Source organism: Marmota monax, unplaced genomic scaffold (genome assembly GCF_021218885.2).
Source record: "Marmota monax isolate L192 unplaced genomic scaffold, Marmota_monax_Labrador192_F-V1.1 WCK01_AAM20220418_F8-fsc00054, whole genome shotgun sequence".
Lineage (NCBI taxonomy): Eukaryota > Metazoa > Chordata > Mammalia > Rodentia > Sciuridae > Marmota > Marmota monax.
In genome coordinates, this window is record NW_026692145.1 from 1,481,431 (window position 1) to 1,508,851 (window position 27,421).

General features: G+C 37.5%; 1 protein-coding gene across 1 annotated transcript in view; it reads left to right on the forward strand.

The window, feature by feature from the left end:
- The window catches only part of Gpc3 (glypican 3), a 406,893-nt gene that overhangs the window by 298,933 nt on the left and 80,539 nt on the right, over positions 1 to 27,421 (forward strand). Inside the window, exon 6 of the mRNA XM_046469318.2 lies at positions 6,663 to 6,783. Within this exon, the coding sequence (XP_046325274.1) occupies positions 6,663 to 6,783 (121 nt within the window). The remainder of the gene's footprint in view (positions 1 to 6,662; positions 6,784 to 27,421) is intronic.

The window sequence follows — 27,421 nt, forward strand, 5'->3', positions numbered from 1 at the left end:
TTTTTGACGTAATGTGTTTTCTTTTTCTGCAGTGCTTCTGCAGAAAAAGTGTTCTGTGAGAAACACTTGGTTATTGAGTGTTCACACTCAATTCATTGAGGTTATTGGTTATTGAGTGTTCACAGTGTTCTGTGAGAAAGCACTCAATAACCAATAGTTAAGAGAAGAACCATGAGATGCTTTGAGTGGTACTTCAAAGGGACATTATCAATTCGAGAAAGAGCCCAGCATATGTTTAGATGCAAGGGCAGTGGGGTCAGAATGAATCAGGGTGGTGCTGGGAGGCCTTCAATATCCATCTGGAGAGGACTTCAGCTGTCTACAAAGGAAAGAGAGTGAGAACTTGAATGCCTTTTTTTGCCTTCTTTTTTTCCCATTCTTTTGCAATGCTGGGGATGGAACCTGCACATGCCAAGCAAGCACTCTACCTGAGCTATATCCTGAGCCCTTGCCTCTGTTTTGAGAGATGGTGCAACTAATAGTGTACATTCTTTTTGTTTGTTTTGTTTTGCAATGCTGAGAATAGAACCTGGGACCTTGCACATATTCGGCAAGTGCTTTACCACTGAGCTATACTTCCAGCCCATAGTAGGCGTTCTTATTCACATCCTCACTGATAGGGGTTACCTCACTCAAGAGTAACAAACATGGGCTCTGTTTAACTTAATAGAATCTATTCGGTAACCATATGAGCTATCTGTATTTCTTAGTTTGGCTTTGTTTTTTTTTTTTTCTTTTGCCTTTAAAAACTGAACTGCCTGATATCTTTAGTTAACAATACTGTGTTGTCTACTTGAAATTCAATAAGAGGATAGATCTTAAATGTTCTTACCACAAAAAGAGATAACTATGGGAGGTAATAGATAAATTAGATGATTCATGGTAATCATTTCATAATGTGTACATATATCAAAACATTACATTGTAAATGGTAAATATATTCAGTTTATGTCAATCATATCACAAGGATGCTGGGAAATTTATATTAATTATTATGTAATATTTCACTCATTAAAAGTCAATTAATTATAAAGGTTGAAAATATTCATGGCAGGGGGATGGAGAAGTAGCTCAGTGGTAAAGCACTTTCCTAACATGTTCAAGGGCCCGGGTTTGATCCCAGCAACATAAAAATAAAATGTTTGTGGTAAAAATTATAAAAGCATCATCTCCCTATTCTCTCTTAACTGCTATTCCCATTTTCTTACATATTTATCTAAAAATTTTCTGTACATATTTGGACATTTAGAGAGTATATAAGAATACATTGGTCCCCTTATCCATAGAGGATATGTTCCAAGACCCACAGTAGATGCCTGAATCTACTAATGGTATTGAATCCTGTATAAAAGTTGACCCTCCAAATCCAAGGATTCAACCAACTATGGATGGAAAATATTACAAAAAGGATGGTGATGTGGCTCAGAAGTATAGTTCATGTTTAGCATGCATAAGGCCCTGGGTTTGGTCCCTAGGACCACAAAGGAAAGAAAAGAAAAAATATATATTAGGAGAATTTTTTTTCATTTGTATTCAACAGGTTCAGATTTCTTTTGTTGTCATTATTCCCTAAACAATATAGTAGAGTGACTATAATCATAGTATTTACAATATATTAGGTATTACTAGGTGATTCAAAGTATATGGAAAGATATGTGTAGATTATTAGCAAATGTTATGTCACTTTATATAAGGAAGTTGAGCTTCCACAGATCTTGATATCCATGGGTGGGAGCATCCTGGAACCAATCCTGCTTGAATGCCAAAGGATAACTGTCCTATGTTCTCCTGTGCATACATACCTATGATAAAGTTTAATTTATTCATTAGGCACAATAAGAGATACATAATAACAGTGATAAAAACAGAACACATAACAATATAGTGTAATAAAGTTACATGAATGTGGTCTCTGACTCTCACAATATTGGGCAGTTGATCTGGTAACCAGGATGGCTACCAAGTAACTAGAGGGCAGGTAGCATTTACAGCATGGACATGCTGGACAAAGGGATGATTCACATCCTGGGTAGGATGGAATCTGATTGTTTTAAGACTTTATCACATGACTTAGTATGGCATACAATTTAAAACTTGTGAATTGTTTATTTCTGTAATTTTCCATTTAATATTTTCAAACCACAGTTAATTGTGTGTTACTGAAATTGCATAAAATGAAACCACAGATAAGGAGGAACCATTGTAATGTATACACAGACCCATTTTTACCACAAATGGAATCACACTGTATGTTCTTAACCACTGTGTTATCTATTACGATATATCTTGGACTTGGTTCTAGATCAACACATATAGATCTACTTTGTTCTTTTTAGGTCTGTATCATATTCCATTAAAATACGCAATTCTTTTAAATTTTGATTGAATATTGTCTTTGGCTGAGGATAAATGAGAAACAGAAAAGGATACTGGGAGTTGGGGGAGAGGTATTTAGATACCTAAGGGAAGGATATTAGTTGAAAGTAATACTGGAAGTTTTAGCAACTATAGGCATCAATTGGACCAGTAAAATTGTTTGTTGCTTTGTGAAATCAATGCAATAAAGGCAAGTTTTAAGCTAAGCTATGGGCCAGTTCTTCCCAACACTTCTGTAACCAGAAACCATGCTTAATTTACTGCAGTCCTTTGAGGATTTAAATAGCACATAGATACAGTGGATGCTATTTCAACTTTCAAAAAATTGGCAAAGTTTTAAACCCAATGCTGGTTTTTAAAAATTGAGTCATCGTGGAATTGGGGAGCAGTATTTAGTCCTTATCAATGGCTTGAAGATAAGACTTTTTAAAATGTAGAGCTAAAGGAATGATTTTTGAATGGCAGAAAATACTCCAGTGGGGCCACAAGGGATCAACTGTGAGACTAATTTAATATTCATAATTGTTGTGGAAAAGGAAGTATGGGTAAAAATCACTAAGTTGGCAGATGTTTTCACACTATTCCAATGAGAATAATAAACTTCAGAAAGATATTTGTTTTGGAGGGAGTGGGCATAAAAGTGGCCATCAAACTTTGATATGAACAAGTCCAGGGAAATGTCTGTAGGGACACATTCCTGGAGTTAATTTCAGAAGATTTATAAGGAGCTGTGCCTCTTTATCTGTGAATAGGGTCTGTGCCTCAGGCCTCAGTAGGAGTAAAGAAAGAAGATGGATGTGGTATCATCAGGAGATGGGCCATATTTTAACACCATCATATAAACATAAAAGTGGAGGCTAGCAGCGAGCTTATTCCCACTAGATAAGGAATGTTTCTTTAAAAACAGTCCTCAAAGGCAATTGCTATGTGATAGCTGATGGTCTGTGCATTCATTAGTTTGTTTGTAGTGCTGGGGATTGAACCCAGGATCTCAGCAGGCTAGGCAAGTGCCCTACAATGAATCATACCCCTCCCCTCAATTAACTTTTGAAGTTAAAGAAGTGAAATATGGGACAAGGGGTTAAGGCATAGGGCATCATGATGTGATGATTGCTTGGATACGTATAATTTTCTTCCACCAGTAGGTACTTTGTCCCACCAATAAATAAACTCTAGGAATGCCTTTCCACCCTAGATTTCAGCAGAAACGCCGAATAATCTGGAAATTTTGATTAAAGTGACAACCTTCTGCTAAGGGTGCTTCTGGTGTGGGAATATGGATCTCGTGCTGTGTAAGAGGGCCCCAACCCTTTTCCTGGGGTTCAAGCTTCCAAGGTACAAAAATAAATAAATAAATAAATAAATAAAAACAACAAGAAGAAGGAACAATGGTTGCATCCCACAGCCATCTACAATCTATTCACTGGAGGAATTACTCTCTATGTGTACCCAAGGACAAAGCCTTTAAGAAGTATTTCATTCAGAAATTGGTAGACAAATTATGCTATGACCATGTGCAAATATACCACAATGAATTCTGTTTATATATGTAATCATAAAGTGGTAATTAAAATAATACTAGAAGAGAGATCAGTAGAGTAGAGCAAGCTGATCATGGGGAGGAAGGTGGGGAGGGAAAGGGAAGGTATTGGGAAATGAGGTTGATGAAATTATATGCATGTACAAATATGCCATAATGGACCCCACTATTATGTATAATTGTAGTGCACCAAGAAAAAAAAATTTAAGTTTTTAAAAAACATGGTATAGGCTGCAGCCATCAGGGACATTTATGAAGTGAGTCTTCCAGTGCCTACGTGCTCCTCAAGCAATATGTGAAGCTGCAGTACTGGAGTCCTCTCACTCACATCAAGATGGTCAAGAATCCAACTCCTAAACAGAGGAAAAGGAAGATCAATAGAGGAGAGGAGAGAGAATAGGGGGCGGGGGCAGGAAAGGGGAAAAAAGGGGTAATGGGGATTGAAATCAAATTCCTTGCATGTATTATTTTTTCAAGATAAACTCAAATACTATATATAATTATAATGCTATAATAAAAATGGAAAAATAAATAAATGGAAATATCATGAAAAAATAGAATCCAACTCCTGAAACCCAGAAAAGACCAAAATCCCTGTCCCAATTTAGACTTGCACCAAAGTCCATGTAAGAAGCTCAGTATTTAAGGACTAACCAAATCAATGTTCAGGTGGGGGAGGCGTGGAAATCAAATGGAAAGCATCCTGTGGAAATGTTTTTAAAAATCTACTAAATATGTTAGGGTGCCATCTCAGAAGAACGCAGATATTCTCTTCAGCTTTGTATTCTAACATATTTTCTTTTTCAGAGGATGACTGTAAATTATGAAAAATCAGAACTAGATTTCCTAACATCCTCTGCTACCAAGCATGTTTTTCAAACCATGTCCTTAATATTGGCAGAAACATTATATCATGGAAGGGAACATCTAGCAGAATCAGATCAATATCTTCTGAAGCTGTGAAATTTTCAGTAATAAAGAGATAATGCCCTATCCACCTCACAGTGTGGTTGAGAAGCTCAAATGAGCTGCTTGACACAAATTGCTTTGTAAAATGCTGTGTGAAAATATACTGGTGTTAATTCATTTCATTTTATAACTTGAGATTTGAAATTTAAACTGATTCAAATGCACCAATAAAAAGTCAGTTAAAAATAAATAAATAGACTCAGTTTCAGGAATTTATGCTCTGTAAAAAGGAATACAAGTGTGGAAAACCCAGTAAGTAGAGTTATTCTCTGCAGCATTGCTTATATTAACAAAATATCAGCCATAACTTAAATGTTGATAATTTATCCATTAGATTATGATATAGCCATGTAGAAGAACAAGAACAAGGCAGTTTGTGTATGTTCTGGCATGGAAATATAACCAAGGTGTGTGTGTGTGTGTGTGTGTATATATTACTGATAAAATGATACAAATCAGTATGAATAGCATAAGTCTAATTTTGGTTAAAACTATAATATATGCATGTGAAAATGCTTACAAATATATACTAGATATATAGTATATCTATGCATATATAAACTATCTCAAACTGTTTACCACGGTTCTCTTTGGAAAGACAGAATTATGGGGAAACTTTTATTTTATGCTTTTATTTCTGTATTGTTTGAATGGCTTACAACAAGCATTATCACTTTTATAATTAAAAATATGAACTTACCCTTAAGCCCGACTATCCTATGGTGACTGGGGAATAAAAAGGTATATAAAGAGAGAGCAAATGATCTGTGAATCTTTTTATTTCTTCAAGAAAGCATTCCCATTGTTAGGATTGTGAGAAAGCAAAAAAGAGTTCACAATCCTTTTTCCTCTTTGGTAATGTTCTTGTATTTGAACATGATGAAAGAGAAAGAAGGAAATGAAATGTGTTTCTTGTGTTTTTTAAAATTTTTTATTTGCTTTATTTTGCAAAATGGCGAATAACAATATACAGAGATCTAGAACTATGAGTTCAGGAAAAGGAAACACCCTTGGTTGTAAATTACTATTCCAATTGAAACTGGCAAAGCCCCACATTGACGAAAGGTAGAATTGCCCAGGGTTGTAAATATTCCCCCTTCTCATTGCTGATGAAGGGATCCAAAGATAACCTTAAATCTTCCATTCTAAGGTGAAGCCTATGATTTTCCTGCAAGAGTACATGTAAAGTTTCCCCTGATCTACTTGTGGAGAGGATATAGAGGGAAACTGACAGGCACCAGGTATGCTGCAAATGGCCTGAGAAAGTTTCTTGAGTGGAAACCGCTCTTCTGAGGTCTACATGAAGTGATAGGAGGAAGAAGAAGAAGAGGTGAAAAGCATCAGGCAACCTTTCTTCTTCAAATGAGTGGGAAACATGGGGTTAATGTCCTTTTGGTGTACTTCACTAGCCAAGACCTTGAACCTCCCACTAGCCAAGACCTTGAACCTCTCTCTTACTCCACTCTGCCACTGGCCCTTCTAGATGCCCCACAATATTGAGAACACAATAATGGCAGAGTCTTTGTCTATCTTGTTCATTATTGTATCCCCAAAACTTTGAAAAAAGGTTGAACTAATATTGTTTGTGAAACAAATTTCTCCACTTTAAAAGAACTCTCTCTGGAGTGGTTTACTTTTGCACCATGGAGTTATTCCATGGCCTAAAAGGCTAAAGAGAACTTACAGCCAGCTTCACTGTTGGTGCCAAATATAGTCAGCTTTCCCTTTGGTTGGGACTTCTTTGACAAACCTTTTCTCTCGACCTTTATCTTTACAGATACAGCCAAAAGGCGGCAAGGAATGGGATGAAAAATCAGTTCAACCTCCATGAGCTGAAAATGAAGGGCCCTGAACCGGTGGTTAGTCAAATCATTGACAAACTGAAGCACATTAACCAGGTATGTGGTATATCCAACAAAAGTAGAAATGACAAAAAAGTTAAGAGGTGAATGATTTTCACTGTCCACACTGTATATTAGGGCTTTTAGAGAGGCAGCTATTATTTATTTTCTTCAAAGATTCTCTACTAAAAAGGATTTATGAATGTTGGATGAGGTGGCACACTCCTGTAATTCTAACTACTCAGGAGGCTGAGGCAGGAGGACTGCAAGTTTGAGGTGGTCGAATATTTGCCTAGCATACATAAAATTCTGATTCCATCCACAGTACCACAAAAAAAGGACTTCTGGTCCTTGTTTTTTATCCTACTTTTAAATTATTATGACAGTATTACAATATGAAAGGAAGCTGGGAAAATAGAGGGTAAAATATTTCTTATAATCCCTCTAAACTATCCCAACTGTTTTCAATTTTGCATGTTCTGTTCTAATATTTGTCCAAAAACTCACACAGAGACATTTTTCATAATTGGAAGTATATAAGATTTGTAGTTCTTTAAAAGTGACACTATATTGGCAACACTTCCTCATGTTGCCACATATCTTCATATTAAACATTTCTTGTGGCTGCGTAATATTCTGTTGAGTATCCATCATAATTAATCAGCCTGCTTTTGCTGGGCATTCTGGTTCCTTCCAATTTCATACCATCACAAACCTATCTTTTCATAGAGAGGGATTTCTCCTGATCTTAGATTATTTTCTTAAAATACTGGTGTTATTGGGTCAAAGGATATGACCATTTTAATGTCTGTTTCCAAATTGCTTTCCAATGAGAATATATCAGTTTTCACTACCACCAGCAAGATATAAGAGGTCCAATTTCACTGCATCTTTGCCAACTTCTGACTCATCCACAGATTCCCCTGACCTGTACACATAGTTTTTCCTTTTGTATGGAGTTTAGTAACAAGACACAAATAAAAGTTAGTTGTACCATCTGTTTGTGATTGCTTTGTGACCACAATAAAAAAAGGCATCAAAAAAGGCCACTATATGCCAGAGTAACAGTGTTCCTGCCCCATGATCCTTGAATGGAAGGCCACTGGACCTACTGACTTCTATTTGTAGCTTAGGAACAATTTGATGAAACAAAAATGCTAATGCAAGGACAAAAGTTTCTTATGAAGATATGGGCATGATTTTGTTATTTAATATCAAGCTTAGCAGTGGACTTTTAAATTTTTTTTAGTTATTGATGGACCTTTATTTTATTTATACATATGTGGTGCTGAGAGGTGGAACCCAGGGCCTCACACATGCTAGGCAAGTGCTCTACCACTGAGCTATATTGCCAGCCCTAGCAGTGAAATTTTTGTGTTTCTTACAAAATGTTTGCAAGGTCTTTCTGGTAGTTATGCATTTCACTGCAGTTGCGTTGTTAAAGTATTGACAGCTGTATTATGAAATATACTGTATCTAACATGACTTGATTGAACTTAGTAAAGCTGTGCTTTCACAGAAGGATCAGTTATGCAAACACTACCATTACCTTGTGATCAGCAGCAATAACAACCATTTATTATGTGTTCCCTGAGTGCAGAGCAACCTCATAATACATATATGAAGGGATCAGAGCATAGACAACATAAAGCATCCACAACTGAACTGAGAGCATAATATGCCTTATTTGGGGACAGGAGTAGTATTTGTCTTCCATATTACTCAAACTAAGCATTCCTGTGTGGTTCCACTCAACCAGTTAGATCCTGGTACTAATAAAGCAAAAATCTCAGGTCCCATCACCATATTCCTAATCCTAAAGGAGGAATACTGTCCAAAGGTCTCTTGGTCAGTAGACCTTAAGGAGTACTTACTATGTGCTCAACCATGTGGTGGGAACTTTAAAAATTCCAAAGAAGTCAAATCCTCTGTCTTACAGCCTCCTTAGGAAGTAGTTAAATGAAGATAAAGGGCAGTCTGTGTTGACTATCTGGAAGAGGATTGCTGCTCATTGGTTTTAGGTGATATGCTTCAGTCTGTGGTGGGCTAGATGAGTAAGATTTCCAGTGTTAAAATCTGCCATGTAGAGTTGTAGCAGGTAAAGATAAGCAGGGGAAGGTCAGTCATAAGAAGGATTCGATAAAGATCTGTGGGTGAATTCCACCCGAGAAAAAAAGGGAAACTGCATCAGACATGGGTCTCTGTAAATATATTTATACTAAGCCCTTTTAGCAAAGATTTCAGGTATAGTGGAAAGAATATGGGCTTTGGATTCACAGGGATCTGAATTTAGTTGTGGGTCTTACCAGATGTATAAACTTAGACAAATCATTAACTTTTCTGAGCTTCAGTTCTCTCATTGGTAGTATTATAGAGTTGACAAAAAGCTCAGTGTGTGTGTGTGTGTGCATGTGTGTGTGTGCATGTGTGTGTGTGTAACATGCACACACAAATATATGTAATTGCATGTGCTTGATAGGCACTTATTAATAATTATGGGATTATGTTCAGGCTTATTTCCAGTAGGCAGGACTTGACTCTGAATTGGAGTTCCAGTACTTTGCCACACCAAGACTGCTCCTCCAGTTTTGTATGGTTGCACATCCCTTTGATATACTTCTTTTCTCTCCTATATTCTTTCCTTCTTTTCCTTTCCTCCAACTGTCAGCAACAAAAGCTGAAAACAATTCATAGGGAGAGAGGAGTATATAGTCAGAAATGGAGAAGTTACCATTACAACTCCTTTCTCCTACCTCTGGTCATAATTATGTGAACATTTTCAGTTTGCATACAAATACCATTGGGCAACCAATTAGTTCTCATTGATAGACCAGTTTTACCTGTTTGAGTCAAGCTGTTAAAATTGGTTGTGCTCCAAACACCCACATTGATTTTTTTTTTCTCATCTGTGTTGCTTTACATAGCCAAAACACGTTTTTTTTTTTTTCTTCAGACCTTAAATAAAATTCGTATTTTGGCTGTGATTCAATCTGAAAGTGAGATGCTTTAGGGAAGTCATAAAGAATGAAGTTAGGATGATATGATGATGTTGATGATAATGTGTTCTATTTGTATAGCGTTTAACCATATTTCAAAGTTATTTCATGTTCTAAAGACTAATTGCTTAGGAAAGAAATCCAACCTGAAATTGTATAAGGTATAGTACTGTCATAGAAACATTCTTTTGAAGAATTCATTGTTACCCTTGGACATTATGTCATTCTCACTGCTCTCTGGGAGGTAAGTGATAAATAATGTTTGTGCCTTTTTATATGTAGGGAAACTGAGGCAGGAAGCCATTAAAGGCTATGTGGGCATGCTGCCAAAACATGTAGTGAGTTCCGTTGAAAATTCAATCAATCATCCAGATGTTGTTTCTTATACACTGCCAAACATCTGGATTCACTGAATGCCTAACTAAATTGGCCTAAAGTTTTGGTGATGGGGAGGTAGAATCAAGTTAACTTGCCTTAGTTCACATGTAAGTGAGTGGTGAGTCCTGGAGTGTAATGTGACTTTCCTAAACCCTTTGCTTGTTGCTGTATCTATTAAACTGTGAGAGCATGTGCCCACATACATATCGATAAACACAAAGAGATATCTTCCTATCTATGCACATATATGCATGTGTTTCCATGCGATGGACTATAGCTAAGCCATTTATGTGCACATCCCAAAATAACTCTTCACTCTCTTCCATGGAAATTCTCAGCTGCCTCCTTTCAGATTATGGTTGTTGTTGATAGTGCTAGAAATAATATACCCACTAGGGGAATAAAGTAACATTATTTCCATATTGACAGTCCCATGATGTAACCTTGAGGGGATGGGTTCAGGGTCATGCCTGGGTCCCTTTCCTGGGAAGACTTGCAGGTGTGGAATGGCCTCCCCTCCTCCTTTCCAGCCAGAGTTCACGTGCAACATTCCCACGATTGGAAATGAAGAGCTTTTTAGTTCCTTTTCAGTTTGTAACTTGTGTGAGGATTTATTGTCTTGTTTAAGGAGAGGAATCAAACTCTTTTAAGTTTTCAGTGTCAGTCCTGGAATTTGATGGGCCCTATGACTTTTTTTAAAAACCAGTTTTTGTTTCTATTAGTATCATTCTGATCCAGGTTTCTGCATGGAGATAAGATTGTAAATATCAAGAATGATCTTACCTATATGATTCTGTGCACCATTTATCCTTAACCCAGTTTTGTCGGTAACATTTTCGCCCTATTTCAGAGTATTTGTTAGTTAGTGGTAATTTAACAGTCCCTAAACTGCTACAGAAGTTATTGTTCCCAAAGAAAATCTAGCCATTTATTGTTTTCCCCATTTCAGTTCAGGTTCAAATGAAATTCCAGAAATTGTTTGCCTGCTCGTTGTAAGCAGTTGAAGCCAGAGCAGTCAATACCTGCCCATTTGGTGTCAGAGCTTCTCATTCAAAGTGGGATAAAGTCTCATCTGTTTGGGATGGTTGAAATGTCCTGCTGAATGGTGGGGGAGTGGACGAGATGGCCTCTTAAGATTCCTTCCAGCCGTGTGATTCCATGATTTGTGACTCAAGGTCAGGCTTTAACCCAGCACCCTCTTGTGAACAAGTCTTGTGACTTTATTCTCTGTTCTGCTACTCTTTTTGAAACACCCTGTTCCCAGGTCACTCCTTTCCACTTCGTAACCTCTCATCTTTTCAGATGTCTTTCCCTTCCCACCAGTCTTCCAGGCTACGCAGATGGAACTTAAACTTGCCCTTCCCCCCACCCAGTTCTTCTGTTCTTCTGCCTTGTTCTCAGTAGGCTATGAAAACATTAAACTATAAAAACTATAAAAGCATTAACATTTATCACCCCCAAGTTTCACTCCTCCAGGGCCAGATAGATGACCTGTCTTTGAATCATGTTAACCATGTGACTCCACATAAATGATAATAATTCTGACATATATTTGCATAGAATAATTCAGTTTAAAAAGTTATCTCGTGTGCAGTAGATAAACTGATCACACCAGCTCTAAGAGGAAAACAAGCCAGGCATTATTACCTGCATTTACCAGAAGAAGAAACTGTGGCCACTAGAAGGCTAAGAAAGTGGTAGAACTAGACCTAGAATCTAAAGTTATTGATTTCATCCTCTGTGTTCTTTCCTTCTATTTTTTGTTTGTTTTGTTTTGATTTGATTTGTTGCTACCAGGAATTGAACTCTGGGGTACTCAACCACTGAGTCATATCCCCAGCCCCTTTATTTTTTGGGGGGAGGGCGTACCAGGGACTGAACTCAGGGGCACTCAACCACTTAGACACATCCTAAGCCATATTTTGTATTTTATTTAGAGACAGGGTCTCACTGAGTTGCTTAGCGCCTTGCTTTTGCTGAGGCTAGCTTTGAACTCGCAATCCTCCTGCCTCAACCTCCCAGGATGCTGAGCTTACAAGTGTGCACCACCGTGCCCAGCTTTCCCTCTGTTTTTCTAGTCATGGAATACCTGTCAGCAAGATTCATACATAAAAGATGTACAGGAGGGGGCTGGGGTTGTGGCTCAGCAGTAAAGCACTTGCTCGCCTAGCATGTCGAGGCCCTGGGTTCAATCCTCAGCACCACACAAAAATAAATAAATAGAATAAAGGTATAATAAGTGATGTCCTTCAAATTAAAGAGTTTTAAAAAAAGATGTACAGGAGTACAAATAACAAAAACTCCTAATTTACAGTCTAACAATTTTCAAGGGCACAATCTAGTAATTTCTATAGTCTTAAACTCTAAAGTCAGCCAAAGAAAAAACAAGATTCAACATATAGTTCACTAAATCCCAATTGGGATGATTTTTTAGAAAACTACCTACCACAATAAATGGCAATCAAGGTACTTTGTGGTATGGGTTTGAGTCATAGATAGCAAGTACACTTTCTGTGAGCTATCTCTAATTTGTAGAATTATATTAAATAGTCAAAGACCAATTAAAAATGTAGAGCAGGCAGTGACATGTCTCTGCCTCCATTCTTCACTATAAATGCTAGAAAAGTACTTTTAAGATGCATGGCAGAATCTGGTATAAAGAAGACACAATTTTCTAAATAGAAAGTTAAATTTTTTAATAAGTTAATTAGTAAAGTTGTTAAATACCAGAGAAGTACACAGGGCATTTGTTAGCATGTGATTTTTTTTGAAACAATACTTGAAGTAGATCTCAGGCATGACAGAAAAAACTCCAGGTAACTTGTTTTCATAATCCTTCTCACAAAAGAACCAGTGAGAGTTGTAAAACACAGAACCAGTTCAATAGTTTCTAGAAAAGTTAACACTGAATGTTAAATTTAAATAAAAGACCTGACCCAGCATCTGTCATACTTCTTCACATACAAATGGCATGACAGAACTCTAATAATTGCCATTTCCATGTACAGCTAGTGTGTGTGTGTGTGTGTGTGTGTGTGTGTAAGATCAAGTATCTACAATGGCATGTTAACAAGAGTCAATGAATGACTTCTGAGTCACAAAAGAACAACATGAATTAGTCTTTAAATACCAGACCTAGACTCTGTGGAGCTAAACATTATTTCATGAAGTTAAAGGGAATTAGCTGATACATTCCAAAACACATTTATCATTAAAAAATCTTCTGTCATTTTGCTTAATGGCCTGAAAAATAATTACAATGTCTGGTGGCTTTAGAGAGCATGTGTTTTTAATATCTTAATTACTATGTACAGTTTAATAACACTGCATCAAGAAGAATTCCCAAATATTTCATATTACATTTCTTGAAAATGAACCATTTGTTATATTTGAAACATTCAGGATTAAAGGTGCTTAAAATGGGTCATGTATTTTAGTCCTTGCACTTTAAATTAAATTACTCAAAAATGGATGAGTCAGAAATGGTGAGCCAGCATGTTGCTGGTAGCAATATTGTGGTCATCTCGATTGAGCAATGGAGGGACATACATTGTTTTTTTATTACTATATTGTGCTCTTTCATAAATTTTTAAAATTAGAAATATTGGAAGTGTTAGCTATGGAAAGACAAGTTCTACTATAAAAAGGGATTTCCAGAAAATTTCACAGGCTATCAGGTTTCAAAGTTAGAATTGTGTTTCTAAATTATGTACAAAATCCATAGATTCTCATATTCTATTTATATTTACCTACCAGCCAAATGCAGCACAGTATTTTTAATAAATAGTTATAAATGTTTGTTCTCTACCTCCATGAACCTTTATTATATGTAGTATAATGGTGTGTATACATATATACATATGTGTATATGTTATATTCAAATACTATTTGAGAAGTTCAGAGATATTTTTTCACCTATAATATTTATGGATATGTGTCTTACCTCTATGAATGGTAAGCTTCTTAAGTGTGGGATCCTGTATATATTTCTTTTTTTTCCTATAGCAGCTAACACAGTAGCATAGACTGATATATATTTAATATAGACAAATCTTTTTTTATCAGTCAATTCAAAGGACTAAATCTTTGCTGCCCCAAATTTACTTCTGAATTTAGATTCCAGTTTGGTCATTGTTCACATTCAATACTGGCCAGTTTCTGAGGTAAAAGGCAAGGTTACATAAGAGCAGGACCATAGGGTCTAACCTTCTGATTTTATAGATGCAACTTTTAAAGCCAAGAGAGAGAAATGACTTGTCCAAAGTCACACTGACAGTAAATGACAACACTGAAAGTGGGAAATAAACAGATCAATATTCTGTAGTGCCATTACCCTCATTCTCCAGGCTCTTGCACAATGTAAACCAGTTGCAAATAGTGAGTACTCCAAATAGTGGCAGGAGGCCATGCGTTCGTCTTTGGGGCAAAAGGTTGCATAGCATGAAGCATGAACTTGCTAATTATTTATCTCTTTTTCTGGATATTAACTAAGTTTAGTCACAAACACACCTCATTTCCCACTACTTCATTAAACACATTGAGCAGTTGATGCACAGGGTGGGGTGGTCTCTGCTGGGATCACTGAACCTAAAGCAGGCAGAGTCAGCTGGACTGTTGCTGGGGACCTTATACCTTCTGCCAGAGGTTGACTCAGGCTCCTGTCTGCTTTCAGAGTCAGTTATCCTTTTATTCTTCTCCCCAGAATCTCATTCCTCCACCTTCCTTGATGCCCTATAATAATTTCTCCAGTGCTTCCTCTCTCCTTCCAGAATAGCAAAATTAGGAACGTATTAGTCAGTGGGCTTATGTGCCAGATAGCTCAGTTGTTTAGAGCAATGTATTCAGATTGTGTTCCATAGAGAATGTGGGAGAGGGGCTATGGAGGTTGTTCAGAGTCCCTCATTTTATTGGAACCAGAGAAAGTTCAGTTTTAAAAATCTTCTTTAGATATTGGTCTTTTAAGTACAATTTCACTTAAAGGGTTCCAATTGCAAAAACTCAGGGTGCAATTTTTAAAAATCAGGGTGCTCTTTAAGTTAAGATTAAGGCTTTAATCCTCCATAAGCCATGTCTTCATTTGAGTGTTCATCTTATGAATGTGCTAAATATCTACAATACACAAGGAAGTCACAGAATGTTCTCTAATCCCTATCAGCCACCTCCTAAAATGAAATGTTGGTCAAAATGGAGAACAAATGGAAGAATGTGAATGGCTTAGTGGTAATGTTATTCCTATTGGAAGTGATCACCCAAGGTCTATGTTTTAACTAGTGAGCCAGACTTTTTTCTTTGAAGCCAATGACCAACACATCCAGGTTTTCTTTGCTCATGTCACTTAGAATTCTGACAAAATACAATGGGAAGAATGTACTAAGCTCTTTTTTCTTGAACTGGATTATCTATACAAAGTGGACACTCTTGATCCTAGATGACAGTCCCATATTAATTGGCCCAACCAAATATCTGGTCCCAGTCTTGCATGCCCATGGTTATTTAAGACCAAACATTACTTCAACTATAAATTTATTTAACGTGTGTGACCAGTGATAATTTCCACATGCTTTGTAGCTCATTGTTGGTACTTAGTAAGGGTAAAATGATAATAATGAGATCAATCTTGTATTTCTCACTATATACTTTCCTTAGCTAGCAGCCAGTGATTTTGCATAGCAACTCTTGAGCAGAGTGTCTCCAGCATAGGTAATATTCAGAGTAAAAATTATATTATCATTTACATATACTGAGTTTTACTGGTAATTTCTTTAGAGGTTTAAAGTTTTATCTTTTTCTGTGTGATAAGTTTATCTAGATAGTTTCTGATAGTCCATATTCATCTAAGTCATTACTTCTCCCAGCATTCTGTATTGTGGTTGAGCAGCTGATAAGAACCAAAAAGCTGGTCTGGGGTTGTAGGTCGTGGCAGAATGCTTGTCTAGCATGTGTGAGGCATTGTGTTTGATCCTCAGCACCACATATAAATAAATAAATAAATAATATTTATTTAAAAAACCCAAAAAGCTAAGTGAATTACTATTGTGGTGTGTCACAAAACATGAGGCCCAAGGCAGGCCAGTTACATCCCAGGGCAGTGAGAAATCTTATGGTTATTAAGAGGATATCACTATAGGTAAACTTCAGGACATTGCAACAACTAGAAAACAAGCCCAAAGACTGGAGTCAAGCATATTGTTTTTTATCCTCATCTTTAATAAGGAGTAGAAATTGGACTGTGGAAGTCACAAACAAGGAATCTTGGTATCACATCTTCACAAAATTCTAGTCTAGAATCTTAGAAAGTGCGAGTTCTCTTCAGTAATCTTGGTGTTTACTAGGAGGTACTTTGTGCTTACCCAGAACAAATCAAGCATTTCTATGTGTGTGTGTGTGTGTGTGTGTGTAAAACACACACATTTGTGATTTACTGCATCAGAGAAATGCCATAGACATGGTATGTCTAGATTTCAGTGAGGTGTTTGGCAGAAATTCCCATGATTTGTTTTTAAACGTGTAACAAGAAAAGTTGGCAAAATGATCATCTAGTTGTGTGTGGCTAATTAGTTGTTAGGCCTAAAGAATAATTTCCTAACAATCTAACATCACCTGGAGAGAGAGGCCTTTAGGTGTTTGCTTTGTACCAGTGTCTGAATGGAAGACTTAGAAGGCATACTTCTAATATTCAGTGATCACATGAAGAACGGTGGGATTAGCTAAGGCATAGATAACACAATCAATATCCAAAAGTATCTCAGCAGGCTGCCATAACAGGAGAAACCTAGCAAGCTGAAATGTTACAGGGCTATGTGTAAAGTATTACTTGTATATTCACAAACACAATGCATAAGCATGATAGGGGAAACCCAACTTACCAAACATTTTTATCTTTAGTTATGATGGAAACATCAATGAGGAACTGTGAAAGCTTCACTGACCCAAAACAATATCCCACAAATGTATCAATCACCTGATAGCCCTTGTCATCAGGGGAGAGGTATATATGTGTACAGGCATGTTGGCGTGGAGAAGGAAAGGATATAGAAGTGAGTGACAAGGAAAATGTTCACCATTTTAAGTTTTGAAAGAACTGTTGGAGGATTGTAAGGTTTACTGCCCTACCTGTATGTTTATTAAATCGCTATTATGTGTTTTTAGTTACAAAGCCTTATTGGTGTGTGATTTAGAGACAGAATGAGAAATTTGAGGCCATCGCTAAAATATCCAGTTTGGGAAAAAGAACAAAGTGTTTAGAATCAAACAGATTTATTTAACTCCAACATGTGTCACTTTGGAATAACTTGACTTTACAGTAAATTATTTAACTCCCCATATCCTCAAGTTTCCTAATACCTGTGAAATGGGTATACTATCATCTATCTTGACTAATTAGTATAAATATTAGAGTGAATGTATGCATGTATCAGGCACTCAATAAATTGTAGCTACTATTTGTCTTTGTACTATTGTGGTGTGAAGAGCTAGCATAAAGGAAAGTGAAGAGTGACTTTTTAAGTGATTTGAGGGGCTGGGATTATAGCTCAGTGGTAGAGAGTTTGCCCCACATGTGTGAGGCACTGGATTCAATCCTCAGCACCATATAAAAATAAATTAAATATATTAAAGATATTGTGTTCATCTTAAAAAACAATGTTTAAAAAAAGTGATTTGAGTCCCTGTACCTCAATTTGTCAACTACTGGAATGGAGAGGCGACCACTTTTATAGTTCAGAGTGTTTAAATGGCTTAAAAATTCTAAATATAATATAAATTCTAAAGATTCTTGGAAAAATACATCTAGCCAAACTTTGACAGATTTTTGAACTATTTAAAGTTTAGTTTGGCTCACGGTGACTGAATGGAAAATGAAGATGGTAAATTAAATATGTATATGTGTGTGTGTGTGTGTGTGTGTATGCATGCTTAAATCAAGTTCTTTAGATTTTCCCAAGTTTGAACTGTGCCCTAAAGCAGATGCTCTATAAATAGGCAAGCCGCCCTTGTAGTACAGCTTAGAGATCTTACCACATGATCCAGAAGTCCCATTTTATCTTCAGCGCCACCAGGACCTTTCATGGAAGGATAGGATCAAGTAGAGAGACTTCAGAGGTATAAAGTTCAGGGCAAGTTAATCTGCATTCCTTTTGCATTTTGTTCCCTGGTTGAAGATGTTGAGAGGTTCCTATATTTAAAACACGGCTGACATGGTATCCTTATTGGCAGATGTCTTCCAGAAGGTATTTAGAATGATTTTGATTGGCACATAGTGTGTGTGTGTGTGTGTGTGTGTGTGTAGTTCACATGCCAATGGAGCAGAAAGAATTCACAGGGCTTGGGGCTTGTGAGCTTTCTTGAGACACCATCACTCTCAGCTGTTGGGGTGATGTCAGAGATGCCAGGAACACTGCTTAAGGCCCAAATTCTTGAAGCTCTATTTTACATTGCAGAGCTTAAGGCAGATGAGACCCATTCCGTGGGATCTACCTTCAAAGAACGAAGGAATTTGTTAGCCACAGACGGGGACCAGTGACCACTTGTTGTCAGGCAAAAGGAAAGCTGCCCCCTGCTGCTTGAGCCTTTGTCCCTGCCTGAGATACCATGGAAAATGGGGAAGGAATCCAGACTCATTAATGACCTAATACAAAAGATTAAGCCAAGCTAGAGGCAGTTCGTTATAGCTGCGTATGGATTCTTGAAGGCGGTGGAGAGCTGAAAGATGTCCAGACCAGAACCCAGGGGGGCGCTGCTGCCTTTGTTCATCAGACACAAGTATAGGATATGGGTATCCCTGCAGGGAGCAATTTTCTTATTGCTGATTTCTTTGTTAGTTATGTCATTCTCTGAGCTATTGTGTAGCAAATTGGTTGATCGATAATTGCAATCAGATAACACACAATACAGAATATTGTTAAAGCTACAGGTTTATTATAAAATGTTGAGATTGAGTTCAGAACTGAGTTTTACTTGGCTCAATGGACTTTGTTCTTGTCTATTGTTGTTAGAAGTCACTTATACCATGATTACTTTCATAACTCCTTTTCAAATGAAACTCAGAAAGCAAAAAATAAAATACAATTTGAATATACGTATAAATTATATATCGAATTATATATACAAATTATACACATATATGATTTATACATATATATAGGACATTTAATATATTGAGAGCCCATTCTTTGTATAGTGCTGAATTTGGTGGGCTCTGTTGGTTTAAGGACACAGAGAATACTCTCCACTCCCTGCACATACCTGTTCACACATATGTATATGTCATCACCATTTTGATACATTTATTCAATGTGAGCAACTCTATAAGTGCCAAGCACCAGAGTTAGTTGCTGAGGGCAAGGATACAGAGAGAATTTAAGTATGTCCCCTGTTTTTAAGGAGAGTGTTAAGAACATACCTACCCAAATGTAATCCAGGCCCTAGTGTAAATCTCATAAGAGAAGTATAAACCAAGTATAATGCTAGCCTAGAGAAGTGAAGGATTAATTCCTACTGAGGGAATGAGATAGAACTTCAAAAATAGCCTTTAAGCCAGGCTTTAAAAGATGAGGAGAATTTTGACAGAAATTGGAAGGAAGGATCTTCCTGGCAGAGGAATGTGGAAGAGCAGTGGCTCAATGACATGAAAGCATTAATATCCTTATGTGGCTGATGAGCTGAGGCCACAAGCTAGAGTGGAAGAGGGTGTGGGGAGGGAAAGATGGGGCTGAAATTTCAGAAGGCCAAGAATGGAATAATAAGGAATCTGAGCTGGATGTGGTACTGCAGACCTGTACTCCCAGCGACTCAGGAGGATGGCAAGTTCAAGGCCAGCCTCAGCAACGTAGCCAGACCCTGTCTCAAAAATAAAAAAATAAATAAAGGACTGGGGATATAGCTCAGTGATGAAGCACGTCTGGGTTTAATTCCTACTACCACAAAAAAAAAAAAGGAATCTGAGAATTTACTGTTTTACTCTGTTGTCAGTGGACAGCCTGTGAATAGCATGAGAGTGACATGATCAGATCAGTGTTTTATGAGGTTAACACTGCTGGCAGCATGAAGGATGTTTTAGAGATCAGAAATTGGAGGCAAGAAGTCCAGTTAAGCCTGGTAGAGTTTACAAGGCAAGGAAATGAAGCTTGTTATTAAAAATCATGAACCTTCCTTCCCACGCCTGATGGAATAGTTTAGGGAATGAGAACTGCTTTGTCCCTAAAATTGAGTCAATCATCTTTTGGCCATTACCCACGACATAGGATGGACTGCAGCAGACAGTAGTTTGGGTTTCAAGAGAAGACAGTAGCGTGGTATGACTGTCTCAAAGCAGACTAGTAGCTTCTCCAGGTCCCACAGTAGAAAATGAAAAGAAATTTCTAGTACCTGCAGAGATTTGTCCCTCATTGAACTTTAAGTAGAAGTCCTCACAATGAGGTATTTAGATTCCCTGATGAATGTGTTAACTATTACTCTTTAATCAATTTGTTACACGCTTTTTTTTTTAGTCAGGACTCCAATTAAAAGTGGCTCCTTGGCTGTTGAACGTTGAGTGCCATCCATTCACCAAAGCCTCAAAAATTACCGAAACTGTGAGAAAGATCGAGAGAGATTATAGTGTTTTTCTTCAGCTGCCATCGTGGGTGCTTAGATGTGTTGGAGAGACTACTGTGTTTTGTGACAGCCTCACAAAGAGGAGTGGGGGAACCAGAGGGAAGCAGTATCTCCTTAGAACACATTTCCCTATTTGTTATCAACTCCAGTGTTTTTCTACTTATGGCAGCTACTTGTAGTTTATGCGGTTTCCCTGAAACGGTCTCCTAGAAATTTATGCACTTCATGTATAGGACCCTGCTTGTTCAGTTCTACTCAAGCATGTCCTGACAATGAGCTGACCTGACCTTTCACCAAAACACTCTGGCGGGCACTTGACATGGCTGCTTCTCTCCATTTTAGTACCCCTGTGCCCTTCTTGCTGGTCAGTGCAGATGCTAAGAAGTCCAACAAAGCACTGCAGTTTAGCCAGCATAGGAACTACTTTACAGCAATTTCCCAAGGGCAGGGTCTTATCTGTCCCACTCACCACTGTACCTTCTGCTCTGAGAATAGTGTCTGGCACATGTCAGTGACCAATATTTTTTGATTGCATAAATAAGTTTTTGACCTGCCTTTCCGCATTCTCCTTTACCTCCCCCCTCCAGTTGAACAGACTATCTCTAATTGTTATCCCGTGTCTTACCCCCATCAGATTTTGGAAGCAGATAACTTGTTTTCTACTTTCACAAGTATACAGATGAAGGGGAATTTTGCCCTAGGGTGGACGGTGCATATAATTTCACCCATACTTGATTTAGATGATGAAATCTGGGACTTTCAAGCTAATAATATTTAGGTGAGATTTTAGACTTACAGTTGAAGCTGTAATGGGTTGAGACTTTTCGAACTTTTAGGATGGAGTGAATATATTTTGTACTAGGGACAGACATGAATTTGGGATAGAAAGTTTATGTGCATGTACAGAGAGACAGCAAAAATGTAGGAGATTCTCCTCACCATTAAAAAGTTATAAAATGTTATGATGTGATTTTGCCTTTAAAGTATGTACAAAATATTCCAAGTCTTCAAAAAAGTCATTTAAAATAGCCTCTTATAATTTTTTTGTGGGGGAGGGTACTGAGAATTGAACCCAGAGGTGCTTAACTATGGAGCCACATCCCCAGGCCTTTTTTAATTTTTTTTTTAGTTGTCAATGAGCTTTTATTTTATCTTATTTATATGTGGTGCTAAGAATTGAACCCAGTGCCTCATGCATGCTAGGCAAGTGCTCTACCACTCAGCTATTACCCCAGCCCCCTAGCCTTTTTTATATTTAATTTTGAGGTAGGGTCTCACTAAGTTGCTAAAGGCCTTGCCAAGTTGCTGAGACTGGCCTTGAACTTGCAATTCTCCTGCCTCAGCCTCCCTAGACACTGGGATTACAGGCATGCGCCACCGTACCCCAGTCCTTCTTCACTTCTGATAAAACAGTGATCTAGCACCATATCTTTTGTATAAGCCCTCATTCCATTAATTCATAAGCTCATGAACTCTATAGAAGCTGGAAAATCCATGATCTCGCTTTTTCTTCTGTCTCCCCTTTCTGACCTTCACTTTGTGTTATGCCATGGCTCAAATCCAATGGAATTGTATTTTTCCACTTTTTAAAATTTTAATATTTTTAATTTGTTCTTTTTAGTTATACATGACAGTTTTTGACAGAGACCCCAGGCTATGGCTTGCCCCCTCCTATTCTGCCTATTCTATTGCTTTAAAATAAGGTATTGAGCAAAGATGGACAACCTACTTTATCTGTCAAAGCCTGAGTAATAGGAACTTTCTTTTTCTTGGCTGCCACATTTCAACCCAAAGATCAGCTTGTTGAGGCTTGAAGAGCTGAGATGAAATAGTAATTCGTGTGCCTATTTTATTTCTAAATTCCAGTCTTCCTGGGTCTTGAAGTCCTAAAGTGATTCATGCCTTAGGAGTGGGTATCTAGATAGATGTTGGGAAACTTTCTTATTTGTGGACTATGAAAGTGAAGAAAGTGATTAAAATCTTTTGCACACCTCATCTTATTGCACAGATTCTCCTGCTTGCCTCCCAGAAATAGTTTCTGTAGGGAAGGCCAGGTCCATATTTTAATTGCATCTACTTTTTGGAATATTCCTTGGACCTACCTGGTCCCGGTCATTTATCACTTCTCTGCTGATGTCTTATCAATCACCAATTACTTTCAGATAATTCTCCATGAAATTCCCTGTTACCAAGACCCCTTTTTGTCCTCACAGCATTGTGCCAGTCCAGACCTATCTTATTCACTATTGGCCCAAGGAGATTGGAAAAATCCCTTGACTTCTAGGGACCTACAACACTTTTTTTTTTTCCTTTTTTGTCTTTGTTTTCTTATAGCACTGTAGTTTTCAACATGATTTTTCCTTTATTTCACTTTCTATATTTTCTTTCATCAATCCCAAAACAACTTTTTGTGTAGTTGCCTTTCCTTTCCCACACTTTCTTGACTCCCACTTATGCCATGCCACCTTCTCTGGGGAATGGGCACTACTTTCCCCACAAACCCTTTTGCCTTTTCTTCCTATCCACTCACTCTTATCTTCCACATTATTTTAAAATATTTTTTTATTTGTAAATGGACACAGTGTTTTTATTTTATTTATTTATTTTTATGTGGTGCTGAGGATTGAACCCAGTGCCTCAGACATGCTAGGCAAACGCTCTACCACTGAGCTATAGCCCCAGCCTTCTACCATATAACTAAAGAATTTCTCATATAGGTGAATTTTTTTCCTCTGTTATTAGTGACTCTCCCTTTAATGGAAAATAGTACAAATATGACTTGGAGAAAGACAGTCATCAAGACCAAGTAGCATTTATCAAGTAACTTGCTGAGAGCCATTATTTGGCTAAGTGTCTCACAACCTCTAATAAAGCACCGTGCTTGCTATGTGCTTGCTCCCTTCTATATGAAACAAATCCACAATCTATAATTGATTTTGGCTAGCATGATGAACAGCAGCAGTTTTTACTTTTTTTCAAAGCAAAAACACCAGAAGTTTGGAAAGGAATTGCAAGTTGTGTTGTAATGCAACTGATCTCTTTCTTCCTGAGAAAGTTGGTTTCTCGCCAGAGTGTTCAATTCAGTCCCACGCAATCTGGGTGTATTTATAGAGGGTCCAACGAGGAAGAGAACATGATAAACTTTCCTCCTCTGCACAGCAGACAATGGCAAACAATCACCAGGTGAATGACATGTAGCATGGATCTGTTGGGAAGCCAAATGCCTCCTAGGTATGTGTCAGCCAGACCTGTACTACGTTGGAGGCCCCCTGCCCTTCAAGGCAGCTTTGTTGTGTTGGGAGATTCAGAAGTATTATTGTGGATAAGAGCAAACCCTCAGAGATTTGGGGGGGCTCTCTGTATGGGGGACATCTAGGCAAGACCTACTCTAAAGCTGACTCTGGGTTCTTAAGAACATAAAGATATTGATAATAAATTAAGTTTCTCTGCATTTAACCATTTAAAATTTTGAGGACCAACTATAAATGTAAAGTGTTTTTTTTATTACCACATTTATTTCTCACCACTCTCTGGTGAAGTAGCTATTATTAATATTCTCTTTTACAGGTGAGGAAACTGACACTCAGATCCTTAGTGACTAAAAGGCTAACCCTGGGCTTGAACCTACATGGTTTTACTGTAAATTCTGTGATCTTTCTTTTTCTCTGTTAAGGGAATTAACCCATTATGATAGTGCCATTGTGTAGATAACACTAAATCTAGGCAAATTATTCCAAAGAAAGAATATGATAATCCAAAAAGATGTATGTGTAAGGATAATTCAATGATATTGTTTGTAAATAGCAAAAAATGGAAGGTAATCCAAATACCCATCAATTAGAGATTTTTTAGGTGAATTATGTTACTTCCATAAAATAGAATAATCTGTAGACATCAGAAAAGTACTTTAGAAAACACTGTTGTGCATTGAAAGATATATTACTAAATGTAAAAACAGACTATGAGACAATATTGAAGTTCATATATTACTAAATGTAAAAGCAGACTATGAGACAATATTGAAGTTCAATCCAAATTTTATAAAAATTAGTATATGTATATATTTGTATGCATGGAAAAAATTTATTTTATATATATATATATATATATATATATATATATATATATATATATCAATCAAACATTAGCAGTGTTATGGTAATTTTCATTTTCTATCTTATGCTTCCCTATACTCTGCCCAGATATTTTTAAATTATTTTTTAAATCAGAATAAAAATAAATCTATTTCCATTTAAAACAAACAAAAATTTTAAATAAATGAAGACAGATATGGCATTGAAACCACCCTGGACCAAACCAAAGGTCTTTGAACTCGCCATGTCCCTACTGAGCTGTTTCCATCTCTGGTGGCTGTCTTGATAGTAACCTAGCCCCTGAGAGGAGGCAGCAGGAGTATCATCTGGCCTGGTGGCCTAGTGGCCTCCTGAGCAGTACCTACTGATTGTGTTTCAAGCTTCCTAGCCCAGGTGTTAACACTTTAATTTGAGGGGCAACACCAGGGACCTTTTAGAGGGCTATCCCCTTGGTCCACACTCCCCAGTACTACTTGCTAACAGGCACACTGGGAGACATATGCAGAGCTAGAGGGGGCTCCCAAAGCATCTCCACTTCCCAAAATAGCCCAAGAGAGATCCATTATTCACAAACTGGCCCACACATTTTGGAATCTATTTTTTTCCTGCTCCACCCCTTAGGGAGATAAATTCCTTAAGTTTAGCATTTGATATGCAAAGTAGGGCTTTCCTTGTTCTAACCTAAAACCATTCCTTTCAAGCTCAAAGGGGTAGGCCCCTAACTCCAGTGTTCTAGGGCCTAAATTTATAGTGAATGTACCCATTACAATTGCATGGACTTCTCTTATGCTCCCTTTGAGCATTTATGTTTTCAGAGTTGAGATGCCAATTTAGTCTATCCATGTATGGCTTCTCCTTTTTTCCCATTCTTCATTATTTTGCATCCCTTTCTCTGGACATTTTCTTGTTCTACTCTGTTTTCTTTAGTGTACCACTACCAGAATGTAACCCCAAATATTCTAGGAATAAGGTACAATAGCATAAAGTACATAGCTCTAAAATCAGTGAGATAGCTTGAAATTAACCTCTCAGTGAGTTGCTAGATTCAGACATTCAGAAGTTCATCTCTCAATGGGAAAGCATAGTTATCAAAGATCTGTGAAAGTTGGTCTGTTTTTTCTTAGAGATGTGTATGTGGTCTCTTATCTTATACTAGGATCCAACTAAACCCAAACTTAATTCGATTTTGGGGAAAAACCTTCAAGTCAATGAAATAAATGCTGATCCAAATGTAACATGCAGGCTCTAAGGGGAAAGACAGCGTTGATCTCTCAAAGGCCAAAGATAACGCCATCTGACAGCTTTGCAAGCGTCAGAGACTTAGAGTCATTCCTTCACACATATGTAAAACCTTTAGACCTTCTTGAGAAAATAACCTTTATATCAAAAAAAATAGCTTTGATGTTTCAAAATCAAAGCAGACCAGCTGTATCTCAGCACATAAAGGACTTTTCCAAAACTGCTAGAAAGCTAATAAGGATTTCAAAGGGCAGTGATAACTTGCTCTAATGCTCACAGTACAGGGAGCACCAAGGGTGGGACAAGCTGTTTACTGCAACTAGTACATGAACCAGGGAGCTTGCCAAGCTTTCCTCTGAGCGTCTTCCTCTTTTCCTTTCTCTTAGCATCTTTATCTCCTTCCCTCCTTTATCATCTTCTGGTCTCTTTCTTTCTAAACACTACCTTTTTTTTTTCTTTTTCTAATTTCTCCATCTCCCCCTGCCCTATCTTTTCTTTTAATCACCTTATTGCCCAAATGTGACATAGCATAAACCTGGAGTGTTTTTCTCTCCCCATTCTTCTTTTTTTGTTGTTGTTGTTGTTTAAAGCAAGCAAGATGCATGTTTTCTATTGCACAAAAACAAACAAACGAAAACTAAACTAAATCAAGCAGCTTCTTACTTGTGTGTGGCCCCAATTGATTTTTTCCCCTGTGGGTCAGTGGCCCTTGATAGAAATAAGGTCCCCACCCTTGCACTAAGGGGTCTCACCAATTTAATTCTTCAGAAAAGGAGATGAATAACAGTATGGACAATTAGTTACTGTGGGTGGGAGAAAGAATTTGGCTGGAGGCAATTTTCTTTGGAAAGAGATAGGGCGGCACAAGAGGTTGAAATAGTTCTACTTGTGAAAAATAGAGGGTATAAAATAACTTGGTGGAAAGTTCAGCTGAGAACGGGAACATCTGGGGCTTATTCATGGTTTTTCAGAAGTTTTTGAAGCTTTTTTATTAGCTGGGTTGACCTCAGATTGAGGAGGAGATTTTTCAAATGTTAAACAGTTTTTTTTCTTTTGCATTCCTAAAGTCATATTGTGTTCAGCTTGTTAATATCTGCACAGGGGGCCTTCAGCAGAGGCTGCCAGAGCAGCATGCTTTTGGGACATAGTTCCCGATAGCTGGTATTTCCCTTTCTTGTTGAGGATTTGCATGTGTCCCTTTCATCCATGCATACAGCAGATTCCTCCACAAATAATTGCATTTGACATCACAGTTGTTAGAGAAAATGCAGGGGAGGGAGAAAAATCCCCATTTCCCCCCACTGAGACAGCTGGAGGGAGGAAGCAGGTTACACAGGGAAATACATAAACATACCTGGAATGTAGCAGCAGGTAATTCTGTTTTTGTTAGTCATG